The sequence below is a fragment of the Chiloscyllium punctatum genome, chromosome 18 (genome assembly GCF_047496795.1).
Source record: "Chiloscyllium punctatum isolate Juve2018m chromosome 18, sChiPun1.3, whole genome shotgun sequence".
Lineage (NCBI taxonomy): Eukaryota > Metazoa > Chordata > Chondrichthyes > Orectolobiformes > Hemiscylliidae > Chiloscyllium > Chiloscyllium punctatum.
The window spans coordinates 80,130,649-80,157,596 of NC_092756.1; the positions used below are offsets into that span (position 1 = coordinate 80,130,649).

Consider the following 26,948-nt stretch of genomic DNA (forward strand, 5'->3'; position numbering starts at 1 on the left):
AATCTGATCAGCCTTACCCTTCACTCTAAAACGAACATCATGTCTCTGAACCCTTGTCATTGCACCTTTGAAAGCTTCTCGCTTGTCTCACGCCTTTTACCTGTGAACAATCTACTTCAGTCAACTTTTGAAAGTACCATTAAAATTTGCCTGACTCCAATTAAAAATTTTAACTTTGCAAAGCTTATCCTTTTCCATAACCATTTTGAACTACTTGTCAGCACATCCAACTTGCCTAGCCCTTTAAGAACGTTCTAAGTTTTGATGACATCATCACTCCTAAATGCTGGGGGATACAGGCCCAGTCTCCTCACTCTGCTCAGAACAGTCCTGTCATCCTGCAAATTTAGGAGGGTGTTCAGCCTCTGGCATCCCTGCTGTATCTCTGAAACAGGAACTGAAATGATCCTACTTTCCTGTCATCACAAATCCAGGTCCTTGTTGGGAAACATAGTATATCATTACCCTAGGAGACATGCAATTATAAATTCAGGTTAATATTTCCTGTGGTTGTTTAACTCTGCATTTGAGTGGGGCACACCTTATATTGCTTCCTGTAATCCAACTGAATAAATAAGTTGTTCTCATTACCATTGTAGTCATGATTGAGCACTCAGTTGGTGCTTGAAGACAAATCTTCAACTCGAGCAAAGTCCAAAGCTCAGCTCATTAACCATGCTATCTTGTCTAAATTGATTTGACAGACTGATCTTATTCAAAAGAGCTGTAGTAAGAGTTATTATATATCACAAAATTTAAATTGATATTACATTCTTTTCAAATTCCTGTATGCAGTTTCTAGTGTGGGTCGCCTGATTTCCTTTTGATTAACAAGAGAATTGTACTCTGTACTGCCCCATATGTATTTCATCTGTGGTTTGCATTTTACTCTTATTAGGAATGCCCTTTTATAGTTTTTTTTTGAAAGGAAGTTTGAGCTCATTTGAGGGATTAGAAACAACCCAAGTGCGTGCTGGAAATCTAACAGACAGCATGTTCTAGACTTAAGCCAAAGGTACGTTTAGGTTGACAGACCAGCCAGGTTAGTGTCTAGGATGGAGCTCACATCAGAGCTGCTCAACTCATTGAGCGCACTGACTATTTTTTGGATATTGTCGGAGCGTTTGAGTTGCTGCCGCTGTGTCTGTTTTTTCATTCTTTTTGAAAAATGTGCTATAAACAGAGATTTCCTCTGTTTATCTTCCTTGATTCCCCAGCTCTGGAAGCAGTGTGCTTTGACAGCCTCAAACCACTGCTGTCATTTTTGAGGTATGGAGCTTGGGAGATACATCTGCAAGAATTCCTCACAAGAAAGGTTGTACTTCACCCATTTGATTAAAAAATCTTTCAAGAAACTCTCCTGTGACACCCAATCATAGAATCCCTGCAGTGTGGAAGCAGGCAATTTGGTCGATTGAGCTGAAAATGTGTTGCTGGAAAAGCGCAGCAGGTCAGGCAGCATCCAAGGAACAGGAGAATCGACGTTTCGGGCATCAGCCCTTCGTCAGGAATGAGGAAAGTTGTCCAGCAGGCTAAGATAAAAGGTAGTCTTAGCCTGTGGACACACTTTCCTCATTCCTGATGAAGGGCTGATGCCCGAAACGTCGATTCTCCTGTTCCTTGGATGCTGCCCGACCTGCTGCGCTTTTCCAGCAACGCATTTTCAGCTCTGATCTCCAGCATCTGCAGTCCTCACTTTTTCCCATTTGGTCTATTGAGTCCACACTGAACCTATGAAGAATATCCTGCCCAGACCCATCCCTATGCCTATCCCTGTAGCTCTGCATTTCCCATGGCTAATCCACCTGGCACATCCCTGGACACTATGGTTAATTTACCATTGCCAGTCCACTGAACTCGCACATCTTTGGAACCAGTTCTTAAATAATATTATGTTTTTAATCTGCACAAACCTATCCAGATTTTCCTCGTATGAAGAACCATTTCATTATTAGTCCTAAATGTTTTATTCGCTTGGCCCTGTCTCCCTTTTTCCCTGGACTTGGTTGGGGAGGTGGATGAAGTTGTGAAGTACGTAGTCAGTTTCTTTTGTTTCATTTGCAGCATCACCTGCCATGTATTTACAAAATGGCCTGCAGGTACAGAAACTGCATAGCAAGGGAGTGGCTTGCCTCTGAAACAAAAACAAACAGCAGAGAAACTCTGGCAGTATCTATTGAGAGAGAAAGCAGAGTTAACCTTGTGGGTTCGGTGACTCTTCAGAACTGATTGTAGCTAGGAAAAGGTTGGTGTGTTTGCTGAAGGTGAGTTTGGGGGAGGGGGAATGAATAAGTGGTAGATGGAGCCCAGAGTGAGAGGAAAGAGAACAGTCATTGGGCAGACAAAAAGGTGGGTAGTCGTCAGTCCAGGAGAATGAATGGCTGCTGATTGTGGGCCACTGGAGCTGACAATAAATTGATTGTGGTCGCAGCACATGTGATGACAAGGCCTGGTGTGAGAGGGGTTGGGGTAAGGGACAGGGTGGAAGGTGCTCAGGCCCTAAAATTACTTGACTGAAGGTCATAGGCTTACCAAGCAGGGGAAGATAAGTGAAACACTGTTCTTCCAGTTTGTGGTGAGCTTTGCTGGAGCACTGCAGCTAGCCTGAAAGACCCAAAATGTTAATTTGGCTGTGTCTCCACCTTTCCAGCATCGTCTGTTCTTAATATTTTTTGTTTAGTGGCTCGTCTGTGGTGGTAATGGATGTTTTGTTGGCTGATGTGGACATTTTGGGTACTTTCCTCTTGAATGTGCATGAGGAAGGTGTGGTTCTCACTTCACTAGCTTTTGGAAGGCAGGTGCTTTGTTGAAAGGTGACGTCAAACTTTAAAGCTCTGCATTTGAAAGTGGGAACATGTGTTTTGAGAAGACTCTTACATTTTAATTCATTCCTACCCACAGTGTTGTTTCTCGCCTGCGTCGCTGTGTGTGACAGAGGGTGGGTCAGCTGTCGTCCAGGATGTATGCATTTGTTAGTGTTTTATTTCTGCAAAGCAAGAGTAGTCTTTTGAGTATGACTCAACCCACTAAATGCAGTGTTGGACTAAAGTAATGCTCCATCTAGTGGCACTACACAGAAATGGCTGTGTTTGGTTATTGCCATTGCTTGCAATGGAAGCCATGAGTCAGCAGTGTTAAAGAATCAGTTTTCACAGCATGGAAAAAGGCACATCAGCCCATTGTGTCTGCACTAGTTACCAAACATCTATTCAAATTCCATTTTTCAGCACTTGCTCCAGTAGATTCTATGCTATGGCATTTAAAGTGTTCCTCTGAATACATTTTTACAGGTCTTGAAGTTTCCTGCCTCTAATATCTACCTCAGGCAGAGTTCCAGATGCCCACAACCCCAAGTGAAAAGTTTTCCACACATCCCCTGACTATAAGTGGCTCAGTGGTTAGCACTGTTGCCTCACAGCACCAGAGACCCGGGTTCAATTCCCGCCTCAGGCGACTGACTGTGTGGAGTTTGCACGTTCTCCCCGTGTCTGCGTGGGTTTCCTCCGGGTGCTCCGGTTTCCTCCCACAGTCCAAAGATGTGCAGGTCAGATGAATTGACCGTCCTAAATTGCCCGTAGTGTAGGTAAGAGGTAGATGTAGGGGTATGGGTGGGTTGCGCTTCGGCGGGGCGGTGTGGACTTGTTAGGCCGAAGGGCCTGTTTCCATACTAAGTAATCTAATCTAATCTAAATTGCCCATAGTGTTAGGTGCATTAGCTAGAGGGAAATGGGTCTGAGGGTGAGTGTGGACTGGTTGGGCCTGTTTCCACACTGTAGGGAATCTAATCTATACAAGTTTAAATTTCGCTTAAACTATCCGCATCCCTCAAACCTTGTATGTTTCAATCAGGTTTCCCCAAGCTTCCTCTGCTCTAAGGAAAACAACTCCAAACTATTTGATCTCTCTTCATAGCTGATTTGCTCCAGCCTCGGTTATATCCTGGTGAATCTTAGTGCACATTCTCTATTGCAGTGGCAGCCTTTCTCTGGAGTGGAGACAAGAACTGCACTCAGTCCTCCAACTGTGGCCTCATGTTTTATAGAGCTCCATCGTGACTAGTGGAAAAAAGCACAGTTAATGTTTCGGGTCAGTGACCCTTATAAAAGCAAACATCCCATATGCCGCTTTAACCACCTTTATTGGCCACAGATGCTCTGATTTTGACCATCTTCCTTTGGGGGGTTGTATGTATATATAAAATATATGCACATATAGAACAAAATTTGCTGGGGAAATCTGTTATGGAGTTCACAGCAGGTATAATGGGAATTCAGAATCAAAGTATCAAATAAATCATTGAGAATTAATTTGATCTTTTAGGCTGTGTCAATTTCAAGCCTTTTTTTTATATTTAGGAATAGATTATTGGGAAAAGACCCTCAATCAATCATGGAAAAAGCACAAAAGATGTTTTTTTAAAAAAAAAGTAAGCTGGGACTTTTTTTGAGTGGAGGTAGGAGGTTGAGAGGCCTGATTGAAGTTTATAAAATAATGGGAGGTACAGATAGAGTTAGTGTTAATTGTCTTTTCCCTAGAATGGGGGATTTCAAGACTAGGGGGTACACTTTTAAGATGAGAAGAGAAAGGCTTAAAAAAGACTTGAGGGGCAAATGTTTTACCCAGAGGGTGGTTGGTGTGGGGAATGAACTTCCTGAGGAAGTGGTGAGTGCAGATCCAATTGCAGTGTTTAAAAGGCATTTAGGTAGAGCTTTGAATAGGAAAGGTTTGGAGGGATATGGGCTAGGAGCAGGCAAGTGGGACTAGGTTAGTTGGGGATTATGTTTGGCGTGGACTAGTAGAACTGAAGGGTTTGTTTCTGTGCTGTATTATTCTATAACAAGATTTTTCCATGACTTGCACTATTTGTGAAGTTTTGGTTAGGACCTATGGGTTTCAAGGAGAATGCTTCAGTTTATTCCAATTTATTTCAGAAATATATTTCAAATATAGTACAGAAAGTAGTCACCCAGGAGGCATTTTCCCTTTTCTTAAGGTACCTCTTGTTCATTATTATAGCTAACAGCAGGAGAAATCCAGTTTAATAGAAATGCATTATTTTATATTGAAACTTCAGAAAATAAGGGCTCTGGATCTAACAATCTGATGATTGTGTTTTTAGTTGTATATGTGAAATACTGATGGAATGGTATTATGTTGCCACCTTAAATGACCCCGTGTTAATTTGAAGATATAACTGTAGTTTAGTTATGAACTTAGCATGGATCAAAGCCAGCATTCAGGATATAATCTTGGGAAGCTAGTATTCTTAAATGGCAAGAAATACCCTTGTGGTGGTGAACAATAGGGTCCTGATGCAAAGCCACATGTTTAGGCCAAAAGATGATCCAGAGGCAGACGATTTAGAAACTGTTGTAGATCAAGGCATATGAATCAGTGCAGTGTATGAGGTTAACTCATTTTTTTAGCCTTTTTTTTTGTCTGTTTGCCATATCGATTAACCATTGTGTGGGAGTTGGGATGTCATTTTGTGGCTGTGCGGGACATTGGTTAGACCACTTTTGGAATACTGCATTCAATTCTGGTCTCCCTGCTCTGATCGGAAAAATGTTGCTAAACTTGAAAGGGTTCAGAAAAGTTTTACAAGGATGTTGCTAGGGTTGGAGGGTTTGAGCTATAGGGAGAGGCTGAATAGATTGGAGTATTTTCACTGGACTGTCAAAGGCCCATGGGTGACCGTGCAGTGGTTTATAAAATTGACGGCCATGGATAGGGTGAATAGCCAAGGTCTTTTCCCTACGATAGGGGAGTCTAAAACTAGAGGGCATAGATTTAAGCTAAGAGGGGAAAGATTTTAAAAAGACCTGAGGGGCAACTTGTTCCATGCAGGGGGTGGTGTATGTATGGAATGAGCTGCCAGAGAAGTGGTGGAGGTTGGTACAATTACAACATTTAAAAGGCATCAGGATGGGTACGTGAATAGGAAGGGTTTAGAGGAATAAGGGCCAAGTGCTGGCAAATGGGACTAGATTAATTTCGCATATCTGGTTGGCATTGAGTTAGACTGAAGGGTCTGTTTCCATGCTGTACAGCTTTATGACCAACCTCTTTCTAGATTACAACATGGTGTACACTCAATTTTTCACCCCATAAATAGATGATTTATTTAACACTTCCTCATAACTGGGTGCAAGTCATGAAACAAGTATGGGCTGTGTTGCAAAGGTGCACAGGAGCCTGAAGCAGACAGACCCTGTGTGGTGAATGATATTGACAGTAAACACCAATCCGACTCTCTGTTCAAACGTGTATTTGCAGCAGACATGTTGCAGTAGTTATCTGATCAAATTTAATCTATTCTTGTGACAGTGAATGCATAGATATTTTATACTGACTAAAAGAATAACATTGTGACCTCATAAGTTATTCTTTGGACAGTTCGGGATGGGCCATAAATATTGGCCTTGCTGGAGACATCTGCATTCCTTGAAAGAATTAAATAACTTTTTTAGTCTTTAAATTAAAGAAGCTTATTAAACTAATTCATTGGACACAGTACAACGTTGTCCATCAGAAGCTCTGTTCCCTCTAATTTTCCTGCTACTACATGGGTCTCCAAGGTCAGTGTGTGGGCTTGGCTGCACAGCTTAGAGGAAGCATTGATCAGAAAAATGCATGGAAGTAAAGTATACCTTCGTTTGAATTTAAAATCTAAAAGATTTAAGCACTAAGTGTACCTGTGATTGCACCAAATAGACTGATCCCACCAGCATCCTTCTCTTAACTGTCTCGGCCTTTCAGTCAGCAAGTCCTGAGTCACCACTGAGTTTAATGGGGCTGTGGATATGTAATTAACTGGGTTTTCTGGGCCATTTTGGCAGTGTCCGTTGCAAGGTTTTGCAGAGTTTTTAAAAAATATTTTGGGAGCTGACATCAGGAAGAAGATGAGCATTTCTTGGCTCCTGTTAAATCTAGAAGATGTAGTGGAGACTTTGCTAATGGAATTTCTCTAATTTTCTAGTGTGTTCCTGACATGCCATTCAAGTCTTTCTTCAGTACATGGATATGCTGATGACAGTTACTCAGTGCACTAGGTCTTCTGTTGACTTATGGAGGTCTTTGTTGTTAAGCAGTCATCACTTTGGTTTGTAGAAGGCTGTGCTGAAACAGCTGATTGAATGTTCCCTGCCAGGCCTTAACTCTCAGAAGGCCAGCGTTCACAAAGAAAAGTCTTCAAAGATGCTCTGAAACTTTCCTTGAAGTACTACCATATTGTTCGATATGGTAACAGCTTACTCATCAAATTGCATCATACTTTGAGTTACAAGCTGTTACTGTTGAGGCAGCAGAGGAATAAGGCAAAGGAAGCAAATCCTGCAGTCTAGTTCCAATCATCTCTTGCCCTTTGTCTACAAAAATTGGCAGGTCCCGAACTGGGCTGTTCAATTACTGTTTTGTGCCAGGGTCCACGGCTAGTTCTTGTCAGTAACTGACTGTATCAGAGCTACTAGTCTCTATTTTTCATCCTTTCCTGCATAGAAACCTTCTAACATTTGCTTCTACTTGGCATTGATGAGATCAGGAACTGGATTGCCAGAAAATCACCTCGAGTCATAGAGATATACAGCATGGAAACAGACCCTTTGGTCCAACCCGTCTATGCCGACCAGATACCCCAACCCAATCTAGTCCCACTTGCCAGTACCCGGCCCATATCCCTCCAAACCCTTCCTATTCATATACCCATCCAAATGCCTTTTAAATGTTACAATTGTACCAGCCTCCACCACTTCCTCTGGCAGCTCATTCCATACGCGTACCACCCTCTGCGTAAAAAAGTTGCCCCTTAGGTCTCTTTTATACCTTTCCCCTCTCACCCTAAGCCTATGCCCTCTAGTTCTGGACTCCCTGACCCCAGGGAAAAGACTTTGTCTATTTATCGGATCCATGCCCCTCATGATTTTGTAAACCTCTATAAGGTCACCCCTCAGCCTCTGACACTCCAGGGAAAACAGCCCCAGCCTATTCAGCCTCTCCCTATAGCTCAAATCCTCCAACCTTGGCAACATCCTTGTAAATCTTTTCTGAACCCTTTCAAGTTTCACAACATCTGTCTGATAGGAAGACCAGAATTGCACACAGTATTCCAACAGTGGCCTAACCAATGTCCTGTACAGCCGCACATGACCTCCCAACTCCTGTACTCAATATTCTGACCAATAAAGGAAAACATACCAAACATCATCTTCACTATCCTATCTACCTGCGACTCCTCTTTCAAGGAGCTATGAACCTGCATTCTAAGGTCTCTTGGTTCAGCAACACTCCCTAGGACCTTACCATTAAGTGTATAAGTCCTGCTAAGATTTGCTTTCCCAAAATGCAGCACCTCGCATTTATCTGAATTAAACTCCATCAGCCACTTCTCAGCCCATTGGCCCATCTTCTGTGCCCTTCAGTTAAATTTATCATCCTGTTGCATGATGGAACTTAACAGTATGGGAAATTGTTTAGACACCAGGTCAGGTTGGAGAAGCAGTGGACATTCTCTTTGGATCAAAGCAAGATACTGGGAGATCTAATGGGGATGTGCAAGATTATGACAAGTTTGATAAGGTAGACAAAACCATTTCCATCAGCTGATGGTGTGAGGACTAGGGGGGACACATGGTTTGAGAAAGATGAATATGAGGAGGATCTTTGTTGCTCTGCAAATGGTAATGATCTCGTACTTGCTATGAGGGTGTTGGAAGCAGAGATGGTCGTCTTAAAAATATTTTTAAAGATAAACTTGTAGAACTGTGGGAATACAGCAGGTGGTATAGCATCCCTGCAGTATTGTGTTCAGTTTTGGCTCCTTATCTGAGGATTGGCTATGGAGGAATTACACCAAAGCTTTACAAGACCGATTTCTGAGATGGCAGGACTGACCTATAAAGAGAAATTGGATCGGTTAGCACTATAGTCACTAAAGTTTAAAAGAACGAGGAGGTATCTCTCAGAAATCTATACACTTCTAACTGGACTGAACAGGGTAAATGCACAGCTGTGTTCCCAATATTCAGGGAATCCAGAATCAGAAGCTACGGTCTAAGAGTACGGGGTAGGCCCTGTAGGACTGTGATGAGGAGCAATGTCTTTATCCAGGTAATTGGGAGTATGTGGAATTCTGCTACAGAAAGCAGTTGAGATTGAATCATTCCATGTTTTCAGGGAAGAGGTAGTTATTGGGGCTAAAGGGATCAGACAGTTTAGGGTGAAAGTGGGCAAAGTATTCTGAAAAGTGAACAGATGCATCAGGCCCAAAAGTCTACTTTCTCTTCCAAGTTTCAGTGATGGGCATTATAACTGAACCCAATCTGTGTTCAGCTGATATTGCCATACTTGAGACATGTCAATCAGAGGGATGTGGATGGCACAGTTCATGTTTGTCTCCTCCTTTTGGACCTTTTGACTTGTAATACATCATGATTTAATTGGAAACAATAAACGTTGATTTAAAAATAGGACATCAAGTTGAAGCTTTTCATTTTGCATTTAGAATCCCTAATGTGTGGAAGCGGGCCATTCAGCCCATCAAGTCTACATTGCCCTTCTGAAGAGCATCCCACCTAGATCCACCTCCCTATCCTGTCCGTTTAACCCTGCATTTCTCATGGCTGATCCCCCTAGTCTGCACATTCCTGGATACTACAGGGTAACTTAGCATGGCCAATCCACCTGATCTGTTCATCTTTGCACTGTGGGAGGAAACTGGAGCACCCGGAGGAAACCTGCACAGACACTGGGAGAAGGTGCAAACTCCACACAGACCGTCACCCAAGGCGGGAATCGAACCCAGGTCCCTGGTGCTGTAAGGCAGCAGTGCTATTCCCTTCTTGGACCTAGTCCTGCACTTAGCTGGGCACAGACACAAGAAAGCCAAACTTGGAAAGGGAGCAATGGTTAACTGTTCCTACAGCATGCCAGCCAAGATTGGCTAACCAATAAAACACAGAGTTGGGCTAAGTTGAGGTAATTTCATGGTGGAAATCTTTATGTAGAGAAGTGCTAGGGCCCCAATTACTTACAATATGTATCAGTGACTTGGATGAGGAAGGTGAATGCATTATCCCCAAGTTTTGTGGGTGACACAACTGGTGAGAAGACAAGAAATAAGGATAGCAGAGAATCTGCTTTGTAATAGGGAAAAAAAAGTTGGCAGCTGGAGTATAACATGGCAAACATCTGAAGCTGAAGTGTGTGTGCCTTTGATCAAATGAAATTTTGAAAATTAAAACCTATTTTAGTTACTGGATTTAATCTCTTACCCTCGCATGGATTGTGCCTCTCTTGCAGCAGTCTGACACTTTGCCATATGACAAGTTGCTTGCATGTACAAGTTATATTGACAGCTCTCCAAATCTGTTATTGACACATGGGCTCAACAGCTGTGGTATTACTCAAAGAAATAAATAAAAGATGGTGATGGTTGGTGTGATATTAAAAACCTGAAAAAAAATCCCAAGAGGCAACATGTGCTGGTTGGAGCCAAGAGGGCAGCTGCGTGTGTACTATTTTGGTTGCAATAAGTCACTTGTTGCCATGTGTTGTCAGTTCTGTATGTGCAGACTGTGGCAAATGCTACCCTTGTCACATGAAGGGCCGCTGCTTCTGGGTGAGATCACCATGTCAACGGGAGCTCTTTTGGATCTGGTTCTGACTATTGAATTTTAAGCAAAGGGAGGTCCTTATTCTTTTCTTTTGAACTAAGCGAAGGGTGCAGAGCGAGTCGAGTCACGCAGGTCGAATGTCAGAAGTTGGATGCGATAACTATTCTTGTTGCACTGCTGTAGCTCAAGACTGCAGGCCATTGATTGCGTTTAGAAAAGCTTTCAATGTACTTGCTTCAAAAGCAGTCTTCTACCATGCTAGACAAGACCAGGAAGATCAAGTCTGTCTTGTCCGAGATCCTGTCTGTCAGCGGTCACAACACGTGGAAAGGGCATTGCTGTACTGACGGCACTCGTTACAGGGGATTAAAAGAAGGTTAGCTTTCTCCTGCTTTTGGTGAAAATGACTACAAGTGAACAGTGTTGCGTATTGTGCACCTTCACCTGCTGCATATCTGTCCAATTCTGGGGACTGCTGACAGGCCGACATGGCTTCTGATGCAGAATCTATTTTAAATCTACAGTCAGGTGAAGTTTTTTTTCTGCTCATTTAAAAAAAACTCCTTGTGATTTGAAGGCTGATTTGCTCTTGAAAAAATAAATCCTGGATCTCGGAATATTAAGAAAAGTTTAATTCTTAGAGCATTTCAGTGCATTTACCAGTGACAGAATTAATATTGTGCATGCAAGGACAAAGCATTGGATGTAGTTTAGGTGGGTGGGGTAGCGCATGTAACTGAGTGACAGCGTTAAGTCTTGTCAAATTGCTGCAAAGCCATCTTAAAGCCCTGCTGTCCTTTGGTCAGGTGTGTCTTGGTGCTCGGTACAAATCTGGCATTCAAGTGTGGAGAAACCATCAGGTTATAGATTAACTTGACAAAGGATTGAAAGAAATGGCTAAATGTGTGCAGAAGGGGGCAAAAAAAAAAGGGGATATCTCATCAGTATTCAGAACGGGAAAAAGGCAAGCGAGATGAACCTGATGAAGGAGCAGTGCTCCAAAAGCGTGTGATTTTAAATAAACCTGTTGGACTACAGCCTGGTGTTGTGAGATTTATGACTTGGGTGGGTGGAGTGTGTCATATCTGAACATAACCCAAGCTTTTGAGAATCAACCCTTCCACGAAATCCTCGAGTGACCAGCTTACTTTTTGAGTCCCTTGACATGACCCCTAACTGACTACTAGACGAATGCTAGTGATGTTGGGAAGGGACCTTGCAAGTAGGATTTAATTCTGGCTGTTTAATAGCTTCGATGAGTGTTGGCGTGTGGGAGCTGTCCCAAGGACCTCCTGCAATTGGCTGAATTGATACAGGGCCGAGTCCCCACCCTCAAGCCGCCTCCATGAATAAGTATCCCCAGCCCTCCAGCACCAGGAATGGCATTAAATTCCACCCAAGGGAACTATTAGGACCTGTTAAAAGCTTTTAACAACAGAATATTTAATTTACTAGGAAACTACTACCTGGTTTTGAATGTTTAAAAAATCATTTTCAGTTATTTAAAGTAGCTAAGCACTTGATTAAAAATGCTGATTTTTGTTTATAAACTGATTCTCAGCTGCATTAATAAAACTGTACCAGGTTATCACTCTTAAACACACCAAGGAATATTTTCAGTGTAAATTTAGACCATTCTAAAACAGCTGGTTAGTGGAACGATTTCCTATTTGCAATGCAATCAATTTGAATGGAAACATAAACAAAGGATATTGTTTGAAAACCAGGATAATTCAGACCCAGATGCTGAATTATACCCAATTTTACAGCAATGACATAGCCTGTCAAAATTATTTCACAGTTGCTGGTTTTACCTCCTGTAGTTTGTACCTGCAGGACATTAGCGATAAAACCAACTTCATGCTTTAAGCACGGATATGAGGATTACTTTTTCTTTTCTCTAACGGTTGAGTCTGTGGAACCCTCTTTGTCAGAGCAGTAGAAACAAAGGTGATTGAAATATTTATTGTGGAGATGAGGCGTCAGAGGATGTCGGGGACTAGCAGGGAAATGAACTTACTGTTGCAGTCGGAACAGCCAGAATCTTTCCAAATGACTGAGCAGGTTCTAAATGCTGAGTGACTTAGCCTATTTGGCATGTTCTAGGCATAAGACTGACCATTCAATTGTGGGAAAGATGCACATGGGCTGCTCAAAAAATGATTTGAATAATTGTATTATTCTCTTCACTGTACAATGAGAACAGAGAGGGGATCCTGTTGCTTAAGTTCCACAACACAGACGGTGCTGTTCCAGTCAGTTTTAGATTCGATTACTTAGTGTGGAAACAGGCCCTTCTGCCCAACAAGTCCACACCACCCCTCCGAAGCACAACCCACCCATACCCCTGCTTTTACCCCTTACCTAACACTACGGGCAATTTAGCATGGCCAATTCACCTGACCTGCACATCTTTGGACTGTGGGAGGAAACCGGAGCACCTGGAGGAAACCCACACAGACATGGGGAGAACGTGCAAACTCCACACAGTCAGTCGCCTGAGGCGGGAATTGAACCCAGGTCTCTGGCGCTGTGAGGCAGCAGTGCTAACCACTGTGCCACCGTGCTGCCCGAACATTTTGTTTTGACCCAACATTTTAAGATCATAAATAGATGCAGTTGTTGGCTATTTCACCCTTCAAGATTCTTCATTCCATAAGATCATGGGAATAAGGAAAAACTCTTGGCTGGTTGGAGTCATATCAGTCACAGAGGGAGATGGTTGTAATTGTTGGAAGTCAGTCATCTCATTTAGCTGGGCCATCTCTGCAGAGGTTCCTCATGTTTGGGCCTAGGATACTACCCTCTTAAGCTTCTTGACCAAAGATCTCCCCTCCACCATAAGGCCAGAAGTGGGATGTTTGCTGATTACACCATGTTCACCATTTGCAACTCCTCCGATAATGAAGCAGTATGTTTCCAAACATAGCAAGATCTAGATGATATTTAGGCATGGGCTGAAAAATGGCAAGTAACGTTCATGCCAAACAAATGCCATCTCTAAGAGCTAATCAAGTCATCACCCTTTGACATTCAATAGTGTTGCCATCATTAAATCCACACTAGCCAAGTTCTATAAGTTGCCATTGACCAGAACCTCAATTGGATGGAAGCATGAATAGAAAGGATATGGATATGTGCCAAGTGCTGGTAAATGGGGGTAGATTAATTCAGGATATCTGGTCCGCATGGACACATTGGAACAAAGGGTATGTGTCTGCTATACATCCCTCTGACTCAACTGGATGCCTCACATAAATACAATGGCTACAAGAGCAGGTCAGAGACTTGGAATACTGCACTGAGTGACTCACCACCTGACTCCCCAAATCCTATCTACTATATACAAAGCACCAGTGAGGAATGTCCTGAATATATACCACTTACCTGGATAGGTGTACCTCAAACAACACTTTGGAAACTTGACATCATCCAGGACAAGGCAGTTCATTTAGATTAGATTCCCTACAGTGTAGAAACAGGCCCTTCGGCCCAACAAGTCCACACTGACCCTCCGAAGAGTAACCCACCCAGACCCGTTTCCTTCTGACTAACGCACCTAACACTATGGACAATCTGGCGTAGCCAATTCACCTGACCTGCACATCTTTGGATTGTGGGAGGAAACTGGAGCACCTGGAGGAAACCCACGCAGACACGGGGAGAATGTGCAAACTCCACACAGACAGTCGCCTGGGTTCCTGGCGCTGTGAGACAGCAGTGCTAACCACTGAGCCACTGTACCGTCCATGCACTGCATCCATAAGAATCCACTCCCTCCATCACAAACACACTCAGTTGCAGCAGTGTGTTCTATCTAGAAGCTACACTGCACAAATTCACCATCTTGTAGTTATCGATGGTTTTATGAGCTGCACTCTGTCGTCCTCTGCAGCATGTTTGTGATGATATGCATCCAGGGTGGAATGGGGGCTCAGTGGTTAGACAGCACACGCCACTACCATTTGGAAACACAAGGACAGCAGATACAGGGGAGCACCTTGCAAGTTCCCCTCCAAGCCACTCACCATCACAACTTGAGTGAGTCTAGGTGGGATGCTCTTTAGAGAGTTGGTATGAACTTGTTGGGCTGAATGGCCTGTTTCCAAACTCTGGATTCTATGATCAATTCCATCTTTGCACAGTAATTGCTTCAATCAACCGAGAAGACATATTGCTGGTTGTTCTTTGTGACGTGGACAAAACACCCCAAGTTATTGTTGCTTGCTTTCTACGTAAGTTGGTTAAAATTGACATGCAAGACATTGTACTAAATGAAAAGTGGATGTTGTGCTACTTTCTCAGGCTAAATGTTGCATCTGTAATAAAAACAAACCCAAATGTACTGGCAAAGCCCTATTTAATGGAGCTCTGCCCATCCCTCCCCTTCCTTGAACAATAGTGTTGACATATAGGGTCAGTAAATGCCATCTTGGTGTTGACATAAGCCACTGAGCTCTCTTTATTCCCTCAGCCAAGTGTGAAGGTGGATGATTAGAATTAGTGCGCTAATTGACTGGAGAATATCCTGTCTGGCTAGATAGGTTCTGATGAAGCATTAGATTCACTACAATATGGAAACAGGCCCTACAAGTCTATACTGACCCTCTGAAGAGTAACCCACCCAGATCCATTTGCTTAGCCTAAATTTACCTCTGACTAATGCACCTAACACAACGGGCAATTTAGCATGGCCAATTCACTTGACCTGCACATCTTTGGATTGTGGGAGGAAATCTGAGCACCCGAAGGAAACCCACACAGACAATGGGAGAAAGTGCAAACTCCGCCCAGTCACCCGAGGCAGGAATCGAACTCAGGTCCCTGGTGCTGTGAGGCAGCAGTGCTAACCACTAAGCCACCATGCCACCCCTTTTCTGTTGGGGGTCATTGGCTCGAAATTGGAACCAAAGTCTTCCTCGTCCGAGTCCAAATGTCACATCCCACTTAACTCAGCACGTAATTTAGGAGATAATAAATTTCTTCTGAGGGTTGTTACTGGTTGGTATTGTAACGATAGAAACTGCTCAAAGCTGAGTTTGATTGTTGTCTATGGTCGGTGGTTGGCAGGGGGTATGCAGAATCTGATCAGCAATGATGGCAGAACAGGCTCACAGGGTGCACTTGTGTTTCTAATGTTCTTGTGTGAATCCAGTGAAAGGTTTTATTGATGTGCAGCATTTTTTTCTGTCATGTTTAAAAATAGCTCCAAATAAAAAGGCGGTTAATTAAATGGAGGAAAAACATCAGTTCTTTCCAAATATAGCTTCCTGTTATCTATGCTTCTTACTGGCTAACTGACTTCATCAATACAGTCTATTTATAAAACTCTTAAGTATATAGACTTACCCTCAGCAAGCATGTAATTAGATTTCCAGAGCTATTTTAATTACTGTGGCATCAGCAGAGCTATAACATGAATGAAGTAAATATCAATATAAACACATGGAATCTTATTGCTAAATGCCATTCAGCCCATTATGTGTCTAGTGGCTTTGCAAAGACTGAGGCATTTAGTCCCTGCACCCTCTTTCCATCTAGACCTAAACAGTTCTCCTTCAAGTCTACAGTGAATTGCCTTTATTGAATCATTTCAGTCTTAGTTTTCATGTATATGCTGCAGTAGAGTCTCATCAGACAAACCTTCATCCCTGAAATCATCTGAGAGCAAAATACTGTAGTTACTGGAAATCTGAAACAAATGCTGGAGCAAGTCAGCAGGTCTCGTATCATCTTTGGAGAGAGAAATAGAACGAATGTTTCATGTCAAGTATGACCCTTCACTGATCTGTATAGTTGGAGCAAGACTTTCCCACTCCTGTACTCCCATCTCCTTTGCAATAAAGGTCACATTTCATTTGTCTGTCTTAATCATGCCCTATATTTCCATGCTAACTTACTGTGCTTAACGTATAAGAAACCTGGCTGCCTCTTGCACTGCATTCTGAAATTTCTCTCCATGAAAGTAATGATAGCCTTTGGTATTCTTCCTGCTGAAGTGGGCAACCTCCTACCCTCCCACATTTTCCTCTGCCAATAAATTTTGCCCTCGAGCCCATCGTTAGCTCTTTGCTTTTGTATCCTCCTCCACAAGTTGCTCTCCTTTCCATCTTGCTGTCACTAGCAAATTTAATAATGTTTCCAATGTTGGTAACCTTTGTGAAAGGTGTTATTTAGCTTGCTAAACATATTTATTGGTTTTTCTTTCATGTCAAAACTTGCGTATGTATGTCTTGAGCCGATCTTAATAAATCATGAAGTAATCATGCTGTATCTTGCATCTTTTCTGTTTTTCTTGCTCTTTTCTACTGCACTAAAAATATGTATCACTGGCCCCGTGACTTTGCTAAGTTTTAGTATTGTGCCAGATGTAACCGACAGAGACAGAACCCTTCTGGAATTACTTTGGCAATTAGATTTATTTTATTTTAGATCAGCACCTGCCTCTGAAGTTCAACCATTGGACTGTTTGCCTCAGTACATGTCACCAAACGCTATTTAAAAATCTCTTGATTAGTGTTTGCCTGTGGATTAAATCTCTGTCCTTACACTGTCAAACTTCTCTTGTTCCTGCTTTGTGCTCGCGCGTTTTCTGTGAAGATTTTATTAACTGATAAGTAGTGTGTACATTTGTAAAACTCATAACCTTCTACCTGGTCAGTAAATGTTTTTGTGCTTTAATTTTAGACCTGGTCTCTTGTAGTACAAGTTAAGGATGGTCCAAGTGAGTTTGTTTCTGTGAGCATATGCTTGTCGGAGTCTATTAACTAGTGGTTGCAGTTGTCTGTAATTTGCAAGGAGCTGTCCTACTTGCTACTGCAGATGATTTCTCTGCTGTTTCATTGTTCATTGAAGTTTTAATTTGGATTGCACAACTCCCAAGTCTCTCTGGCTGATCCTTGGCTTCTCACTGGCTCCTTCAGATATTTTTAATCGCTTGGTCAGGCACGTTAAATAACACATCTCTAGGGCAGGTGGGGCTTGAACACAAGACTTTTTCACTCTGGGCTGCTCCAACTGTGAAACAACTGCCTCAAGGTCACTCCTTTTACTCTGGCAGAATCATAGATTCTCAATAATTGCAGTTGGGATCCTGCTGCTGTAGCAGCAAGTAATTACAGCAATGTAATTACCATGCTCTTCTGCTCCACAACCTGGACTATTCACTAATGGAAAAGCACTTTGACTGTAGTGCTAATAATTGAACTTTATTTGCCCTTTTTCTCCCCAACTATGATTTCTTTCCATTTAGTGATTCTGTTAGCTTTCAGAAAAATGGGTTATTGCACTCTGCAGAACCTAGCCCCAAATAAATCAGGGGCTGCAACCGGTTACTTAGGCAGCTGCTGCTGCAGCCAGTCTTGATACAACAGAATCTCCAAAGAAATAGTGACCAGCTGATAGGTTTTTACTGGTGGTCAGGGGAAGAATATTAAACAAAACACAACACTACAAAAAATCTCAGCTCGATTTTTGAGCAGTGCCCTGGGATCTTTACAACCCCCTGAAGTGACTTTGGCTCAACATTATTACCAGAAAGGCACTGCTCTCAGTACAGCATGACTATCCAGATTGTGTGTATTTTAGTTGAATGAACTAAAAGCAGCAATCGAGAATGATGAAAACCAAAATAGTTCCAACAGTTAAAAAGACTTTGTCTTGAGGAGCTTATTGGTTATGGTTGGTTACCCCTCTGACCTCTGTCTGAATCCAATTAAGCTAAAAGATGCTTTCTTTTGTTGGCGTTAAGGATCTTAACAAAAAAAATTAATTTGTTGGGGAGAGTGACGGAATTAGGAAGGTTCTCAAATCGCTTTCTGTAGCAGGAAACTGTCCAGGTCAGTGCAAATTGGAAATAAACTCTGCCATTCTGCTCACAGGTAGTTGGTGTGAACTGAAAACGAAATGGAAAATCACACTGACTTCATAACAGAGCTATTGTGTATTTATTTAGTATTTAGGAAGGGGGAGCATCTACCCCTCTTTGACTGTTCTCCATCAGCACATGATGTGGCTGCATGATGTGGGGTGGCACGGTGGCTCAGTGGTTAGCACTGCTGCCTCTCAGCGCCAGGGACCCGGGTTCAATTCCCACCTCGGGCAGCTGTCTGTGTGGAGTTTGCACATTCCCTGTGTCTGCGTGGGTTTCCTCCGGGTGCTCCGGTTTCCTCCCACAGTCCAAAGATGTGCAGGTCAGATGAATTGGCCATTCTAAATTGCCTGTATTGTTAGGTGCAGGGTAAATGTTGGGGAATGGGTCTGGGTGGATTGCTCTTCAGAGGGTCGGTGTGGACTTTTTGGGCCGAAGGGCCTGTTTCCACATTTATAGGGAATCTAATCTAATCAAAACAAAGAATCGGTGAATCCACAATTTTCTGATTCCTCTTGTTTACACCATGCAGCGTTCCTGATTTAACTCCATTCAATTTAATTTCAATTCAGTTTTCCTCTTTCAATTTACAATGTCAATTGGGCTTTATTACAATATCCAAGGAATAATATTTTGTTGTTTAACATAATGTGATCTTCAAGATGTGAATTGTTTCTTAAAGAACTTTTACAGAGTACTGTTTTACAAGTGTCTTCTCTTAATCAGAAGATTGTGGGTGTATAAAGGCCATAAAATATAGGAGGAAAATTGCACTATCCGACCCATCAAATCTGCTGAGTCATTTGGTTATAGATGAAATTTTTTTTCTCAACCCCATTCTCCTGGCTTCTCACCATAGTTGCTCTTTTCTTTACCAACCAAGAATCTATGTATCTCTGTCTTCAATACACTCAATGACTTGGCCTCTATACTTGCAGCGGTAATGAATTCCACAGATTAACCATCCTCTGGCTGAAGGAGTTTCTCCTCATCTCAGTTCTAAAGGGTCTTCCCATCACCCTGAGGTTGTGCCCTCAAACCCCGAGTCTCTCCTACTAGAAGAAATGTCTTCTCCACATCTACTTCTCCAAGCCCCTCAATATTCAGTAAATTTCAATCAGGGCCTCCCTGATCCTGGGCTTCAATTTATTCTGACTTTGTAAAAAACATATTCCCCAGGATACATCTCTCTCCAGATGTGACCTCTCCTTCCTGAGACTTACTGATCAAGCCCCAAAACAAGCTGCCATCACATCATCTGGACTGATTCCAGCAAGTTACGTTTTGACAGTGACCTCTTTCAGATGCGGCTTTGGACTGAACTGTTTGCTTGGTCAGCTGGATGTGAGCAATCTAAAAGATCTTTTTGAACTTCAAACTTTTTGAAGAAGAGCGATGTACTTTTCTGGCCAGCATTCATCTGTCAACTGGCACTACCAAGGTAGATTGACTCTTTAGATTTACAGCTTGCAAATCCTTGCTGTGTACAAATTACTGCCAGCTCTATTAATGAAGTGACACTTCAGATGTACTTAATTTGCTGTGAAACTTTGGAGTGAAGAAGAGTTAGGAGACATTCCATGTGGTCTCAATAGGTGTTGTAGAAATGTAAACCATTCTCTTTGCACTGAATGAGTGATACGGTGGCTCAGAGGTTATCACTGCTGCCTCACAGTGCCAGGGACACAAGTTTGACTCCACCGTTGGGCGACTGTGTGCGTGGAGTTAGCACATTCTCCCAGTGTCTGCGTGGGTTTCCTCTGGGTGCTGTTTTCCTCCCACAGTCCAACGATCTGTAGGTTAATGGATTGGCCGTGCTGAATTACCCGAAGTGTCCAGAGATGTTAGAACTGGAGGATTAGTCATGGGAAATGCAAGGGAGGGGGTTTACAGGGAAAGGGTAAGGGGAGTGAGTCTGGGTGGGATGCTCTTTGGAAGGTTTGCATGGACTTACTGGGCCAAATGGCCTGCTTCCATACTGTAGGGATTCTGTGATTGCTATGAAATTCCAGTGTCAAAGCTCCAGCCAGTAAGTGTTGAAATAAGGATTCTACCAGATACCTTTAGGACGATGATGAGGTGGAATCATCACAATTGATATCTGACTTCATCAATATATTTCACATAAAATGAAATGGAATGTGCAGCACAGAGACAGACCTTTGAGTCTGGTTGGTCCACACCAGTGTTATACACCACACCACTTTTATCCTTGCTGAATGGATGGAGTTTGCACATTCTCCCCGTGTCTGCGTGGGTTTCCTCTGGTTTCCTCCCACAACTCCAAAGATGTGCAGGTCAGGTGAATTGGTCATGCTAAATTGCCCGTAGTGTTAGGTAAGGGGTAGATGTAGGGTGTATGGGTGGGTTGCGCTTCGGTGGGGCGGTGTGGACTTGTTGGGCCGAAGGGCCTGTTTCCACACTGTAAGTAATCTAATCTAATCTAACCACCATTTCCCCATGCCTTTCTCCAAGTAAATCTGTCCCAACTGCGTATTAGATTAAACCACTTTCATCTAACTATTTGCATACTTTGGAGTCCATCGATATAAGATTGTTGCCAAGGAGTCCAGGGGAGAATTTGAAAGAAACTTTTCATAACCTGAAGAGTGGTAAGAACATAGACCTCCTAAATGGTTGAAACGGACATTATAAATTCTCTTTAAGAGATAACTAAAGAATCATAGAGGGGAGAAAGTTACAGCTGGTAGATTTTCAGGAAAAATGGTAAAGGCTCGAGAGCACAATAACTAGTCTTGGGCCAAGTGGCCAGTTGATGTATATCCAATAAAATTCACCAATGTGACTAGCAGACTGCTGTCTTCTGAGATAATGTGTCTTTAGAATTCTCTAGTCCAGGGAACAGCATAGGCTCAGTCATTGAATTTGTTCTAGATTCCAGGCTGAGCTCGATGGAATTTGGATTTGTAAGGGAGCCAAGGGTTATGGATGAGGGCTTGGGGGGGCGGGGGGGGGCAAGACTGACAGTGAAGTGAAGGTCATGATCTGATTAGCATAATCTTATTGACTGGCAAGATAAGCTTAAGCGGACAAATGATCACCTATTTCTTATTATGTTTGACTTCTCCACCACTTTCTGTTCCTTTAAGATATTTTAAGATCTCTTTTGCTAATATCTTTCTCATCTGCTCTGACATCTTATGTAGCTCAATGCCAGTTTTTTCAGTTAATCTTCTTATGAAGACCTTTTTCTGCATTAAATGTGATATCAAATTGAAAGTTGTTTTCCTTCTAATCTACAAATACATTGTTGACCTAACTTCCAAAGAGGGTTTGATAGTGTAGATACGAAGAGGCTGTTGTCCCAGGCTGAGGATTCTGAATCCAAATAGTTGGGCAGAGAGGAGCAAAGAGTGCCATTTTGGTCTGAAATGGGAGAAATGTCTTCACTTGGCTTAATGAATTGGCTATTACAATGGACTGTGGTCCTCAGTTGCCGAGTGCATTCAAGGCTGGAGTTGATAGATTCGAAGACTGAGGGATTTCTGACATCAGGTGGGAAAGTGACCTTGAGGTTAAGGATCAGTAGTGATTCTATAGAATGATAGAGCTTGGAGGGCAGGCAGAATGGCCCCCGTCTGCTCCTATTGTCTGTGTTTTTATCTTTCTTTTTTTGATTAGATTAGATTCCATACAGTGTGGAAACAGGAGAAAGTGAGGACAGCAGATGCTGGAGATCAGAGCTGAAAATGTGTTGCTGGAAAAGCGCAGCAGGTCAGGCAGCATCCAAGGAACAGGAGAATCGATGGGAAACAAGCCCAACCAGTCCATACCCACCCTCCGAAGAGTAACCCACCCAGACCCATTTCCCTCTGACCAATGCACCTAACACTATGAGCAATTTACCATGGCCAATTCACCCGACCTGCACATCTTTGGATTGTGTGAGGAAACCGGACACTGGGAGAATGTGCAAACTCCACACAGACAGTCACCAGAGGCTGGAATCGAACCTTGGGACCCTTTCTGCAACGTGTTGAAACACATCAAGTTTCAGCCCAGGTCATCCTCTTACAGCCTGAGTCTGTAGAGACTATTACCTCTTTAATTCTAACCTCATTCCTGCAATCGACAAATTTGTAAATACCTCTCATCCAGCACTTCCTGATTTACCTCTTTTTTTCCCCCAACTGATTGATTGATTGTTTTCAACCTTGTGTGCCTTGGTGTGTTAGTTTTAATTTTTTAATGTAATCTAAGTTCTCACTTAACAATTCCTGTTTTGAATCTGGAAACTATTACTCCAGTTTGGATTTTGATCTTTGTCTGAAGTGGTGTGGACGCGCTAGAGGATTCCGTCATTCAGGACATTCTTTTGCTGTGACTAAGCAATGCTTCATAAGTGGTTTCTCTCATCCTCAATGGCCAGCTGCAGGGGGCAGTGTTGCAGCTGTCACTCCTGTTGCAGGGTTCTTTCACTCCCTGTGCGCAGCCTGTCCTTGTGGCAATTGTCTTGGGGCTTTGGGAGTGCTTCCCGAACTTTTCCCACTGAACCTTTAAGGCTTGGAAGTTGTTCAGCTCGATAGTGAGACTACTGGAGTAGTGAGGAGACCTGGCAAGGCTGAGTTTGGGGCATGGGGGTGATGGGCTTTAGCTGGGATGGTGTGCCTGTTGAAACAGGAGCGCAAGTGTTAAAACTCATTTGGAACTTTGCTGTGTCCGCTGTTGCTTCAGAGCTCACAACCTCAACATTTTTTTTTAGCTTAAGTTCCCGAGTTCCACTCTGGGGAAACTTAGAGCTACAGTGTGCAGGATCATAGGTTTTCTATTCTCACGGAAAAGTTGTAATTATGTAATATCTATCATGGTAAAATATTCCAGAGAACTTCTCCAGAATTATGGGAAATGTGACAGTGAGCTCTGAGAGATGGTGTTCGGACAGTAAGCAAAAGCCTAGGTTTCAGGTCCATGTTAGGAGAGGGCAGAGAGGTGTTTCAGAAGTTTCAGGAAGAAATTCAAAAGCTTGAGATCTATGCAGCTGACGTAATAGCTGTAATGATGGAACTTAGAGAAATACAGACAATTGTACTTTATTTTAAAGGCACTTTGTGATTTCTGAATGGCTAGCAGGTTTAGGTATGAAATCTAGATGTGAGAAATAACTTGCCCATCAGTAAAGGAAAATGCCTTTGTACTGATTAGTAATTCAGACCATCTCGAGTGGATTTGTTTGTACCACTTGATGTTGTTGATGTTCTCTTCTTTGTTGCTTCCCTCCCCTTATACTTGAACTTGCAAAGGGTTGTCTTTGAAGTACTGATCTCTGCAAAAGCTCTACATTGTGTTTTGCTGGTGGTCTTCTATTTCCTACTTTTTCAATATATAACTTCAGTCCCATGAAGACTTAACAACCATCCAGGTTTGTTCAATATATCATTTCATTTGCATGACACTGTAATCTTTTGTTATAAGTTCTGTGTCTTATGGTCTTATTCTCCACAACCACCTGATGAAGGAGCAGCACTCCGAAAGCTAGTGCTTCCAGATGAACTTGTTGGACGATAACCTGGTGTCATGTGATTTTTCATTTTGTCCACCCCAGTCCAACACTGGCTCCTCCACCTCCGTTTTGTTTCCTGGTCATTCCCACAGCATTTCATACAAGACCATTCTTTCACTGTCATTGGGTCATCTCACCACAAAGCACTGTGTGCCTACTCCATTTGGACCGCAACAATTCAAGAAGGTAGCTCACCACCGCTACCATCTTCTTAAGGGCAGTTAGGGAAGCTGCCCTTCTAAGATGATGCTTTTGTGGAGAAATTTTGTTTTTGAGAGGAAAACATCTCGCATGCACCTTAAAACAATAAGATTCTTGGTAGTGACAAATGACAGCTAAATCTTGGCATTGTAAAAATCTTTCAAACCTTTTTGCGCAGTTAGAAAATTATGGATATGTTTTTTACAGTTTGGACTGACTGTATGTAATTGGCACCCATCTGAGCATTTAGTGAAACTGAGGATATATTAAACAGTACGTTGCCATTGTGCTGGCTTCTGTCCGTATCCCTCGCACTGCAATCACCTGCTTTGGTTCCATTCTTTAGTCAGGCAATTTGTCTGCCATCCTTTCTTGGATGAACTGCAGTTTGCTGAAGTTAACTTCTAATTATTAACTTTGTCAGCTCCTCCTCTCAGGATACTTATCAGCACCATTGATTCCACCTCCTTCACCAGTGCCAAGCCTGAGTTACTCTGCTCACAGTCTCAATGTCCTGTTCCACCATGAACTGAATTTCTTCCTGATGCACTACAGCCCACTTCTGTAACCTTGCAACCTATTTAATTGACCCTTTTTTTTTAAACCCCGATACTTTCCACACTGTAAGTAATCTAAAAAAAAAATCTTGTCCTTTGGCCCGATGTTTGCTTTATTCTGATTACAGCTCAAGCATTTTCTGCATTCAAGTCACTCTGAAAATGCCTGTTTATTAACATCTGTGATTGCGTTCTCTTTTTTTTAAATCTTTTATGGAATATAGACAAGGCTGTCAAGGGCAGCATTTATAGCCCATTCCTAATCGCCTGTGAGCATAGGCTTGCTTAGCCATTTCAGAGAGCAGTTAAGAGTGAACTGCATTGCTGTGGGTCTGAAATCTCATGCAAGTTTAATTACCTAAAGGGCACTAATGAATTAAATGAGTTTTCACAAACCTAATTGTCAATGCCAGATTTTATGATTTGAATTTCCATTCCACCAGCTTTTTTGGTCGGATTTGAACCCATGTCCCATGGCTTATTATTTGCCTCAACCCATAGATTGCAAGTCCAATGACATTGTCACTGTCCCACTGTCTCCCCTCTAATTGCTTCGTGGCTGACCCTTGACTTGCTTGTAATGTCAGTGATTAACAACAGAGGGGAGGCAGAAGAGTGTCATTGCCTCACTGTTTAAATAGATGCAGGCGACTAAGTGCAGACTGAACTGGGTAATGTGTGCATCTCATCTGGGCAGATCACCAAGTATCAATTCAGAGCAGTTTGGTAATTTGAGGTATCATGGTGCTGACATAGCTGTATTCCACCTTGCCGTCCTCCGTCTCTGTTATGCCCTGCAACAGACCCTTATTCCTCTAGGTGGATGCCTTATGAAGGATATCTTATAACGTGGAACACTGTTGTGCATCAGCAGACACGGTCCTAGACAGAAGGTAGATCCAGTTTCAATGGCAAGGAAATGTTGACTAGGGATCTCCCTGCTACTGTAACCTTCATCTGTCATCACAGCCGTTGACATCACATGAATATCTTGCACCTGAATCACCATTTGAGGACTTGTTTTGGATCTGATTTGGCTGGTTCCTCCCTTTTGACCTCACTGTCATGGGCAATCCTGCCAGCAGTTGAAAACTCCTGACGCATCGCTCTTAGGCTCAAATGTTCCATTGCTCCCTTCAGTAGCAAGGTGGCAATCGTGGAAAGGACCCCAATACTCAACTGCATAGACACTGTTTCCTGTACCTTCAGTGTGTTACTTGTCAGACTGCTGAAGGGGAACCTGTTCAGTTCAAATTTGAGGAGTTAAGTTGTAGCATTTTTACTGTTAGCTGATCTCTCTTTGGATGATTGCCTTGCTATCATTCAAGAGAAACATTTTGTGCAGTGCATGCTGACCTGTGTGTTACATTACGCATGAGGATTATTAAGATAAATGAGTTCTGGGGGTGTTGTGAAGAACACATGGGAGAGAGACAATATTGGATGATTCTGCTCTGCAAGTGAAGTCTCAGAATGGGATTGACAATTTAGTACTCGTTCCCTGCATTTGCTGCTGTAAATAGATTTCTTACCTTGTGATTTTCTTTTCTGTAATTCTGTGTTCTTTTGTGTTCCTTCATGAATCGCAGCTCGCAGAACTCATGACTGAAACTACAGCAGAATCCTTTTAAAGCAGGATTCCAGTCAAGTGGACTGAGTGGAGGATGTTTACATAATTAATGTTTTAAACAAAATGCAGTAAATGAAGGATAAACATTGTTAAAAAGAGACTTAAAGTTGAAGCTTTTTCTCTTGCAGTTGTCATAACTACATGAAAAGAGATGAACTTGAGGGGAGAAAAAAGCGACACCATTTTATATACGATGAAAAGATGGTGCTGATAGGCTGGGCCATAATTATCATGAAGATGCAGAAAAAAATACTTTAGTAATATAAAACTAAGAACTGCATATACTTGAGATACGAAACAAACAAAAAAAATGCTGGAGAAACTCAGCAGATCTGGCAGCACGTGTGGAGAAAAGACAATTAACATTTTGAGTGTCTTCATAATAGTTGACTGTCAGTCTTAATACTCAGACCAGATACCTAGTTTCTGTTTGGTCAGGGTATAGCCATGGTCTTCATGGCCCCTTATCTGTAAAAGGTGCAATGATTGTACAGATTCGTTCCGCCTGCAAAAACCGCTGTCTCGCGTATTAGTCTATCAAGGTTCTAACACATGTAAA

General features: G+C 42.5%; 1 protein-coding gene across 6 annotated transcripts in view; it reads left to right on the forward strand.

Annotated features, from left to right (window-relative positions):
• LOC140489239 (myocardin-related transcription factor A-like) overlaps positions 1-26,948 on the forward strand; it is a 207,482-nt gene that overhangs the window by 84,758 nt on the left and 95,776 nt on the right. The window contains exon 1 of one of the 6 annotated variants that reach the window (XM_072588560.1): positions 10,775-10,986. The exons of the other annotated variants lie outside the window; for them this stretch is intronic. Coding sequence (XP_072444661.1) covers positions 10,836-10,986 — 151 coding nt within the window. The 5' untranslated portion in view covers positions 10,775-10,835. Of the gene's footprint in view, positions 1-10,774; positions 10,987-26,948 lie in introns of those variants that run through there. 6 annotated transcript variants of the gene reach the window in all.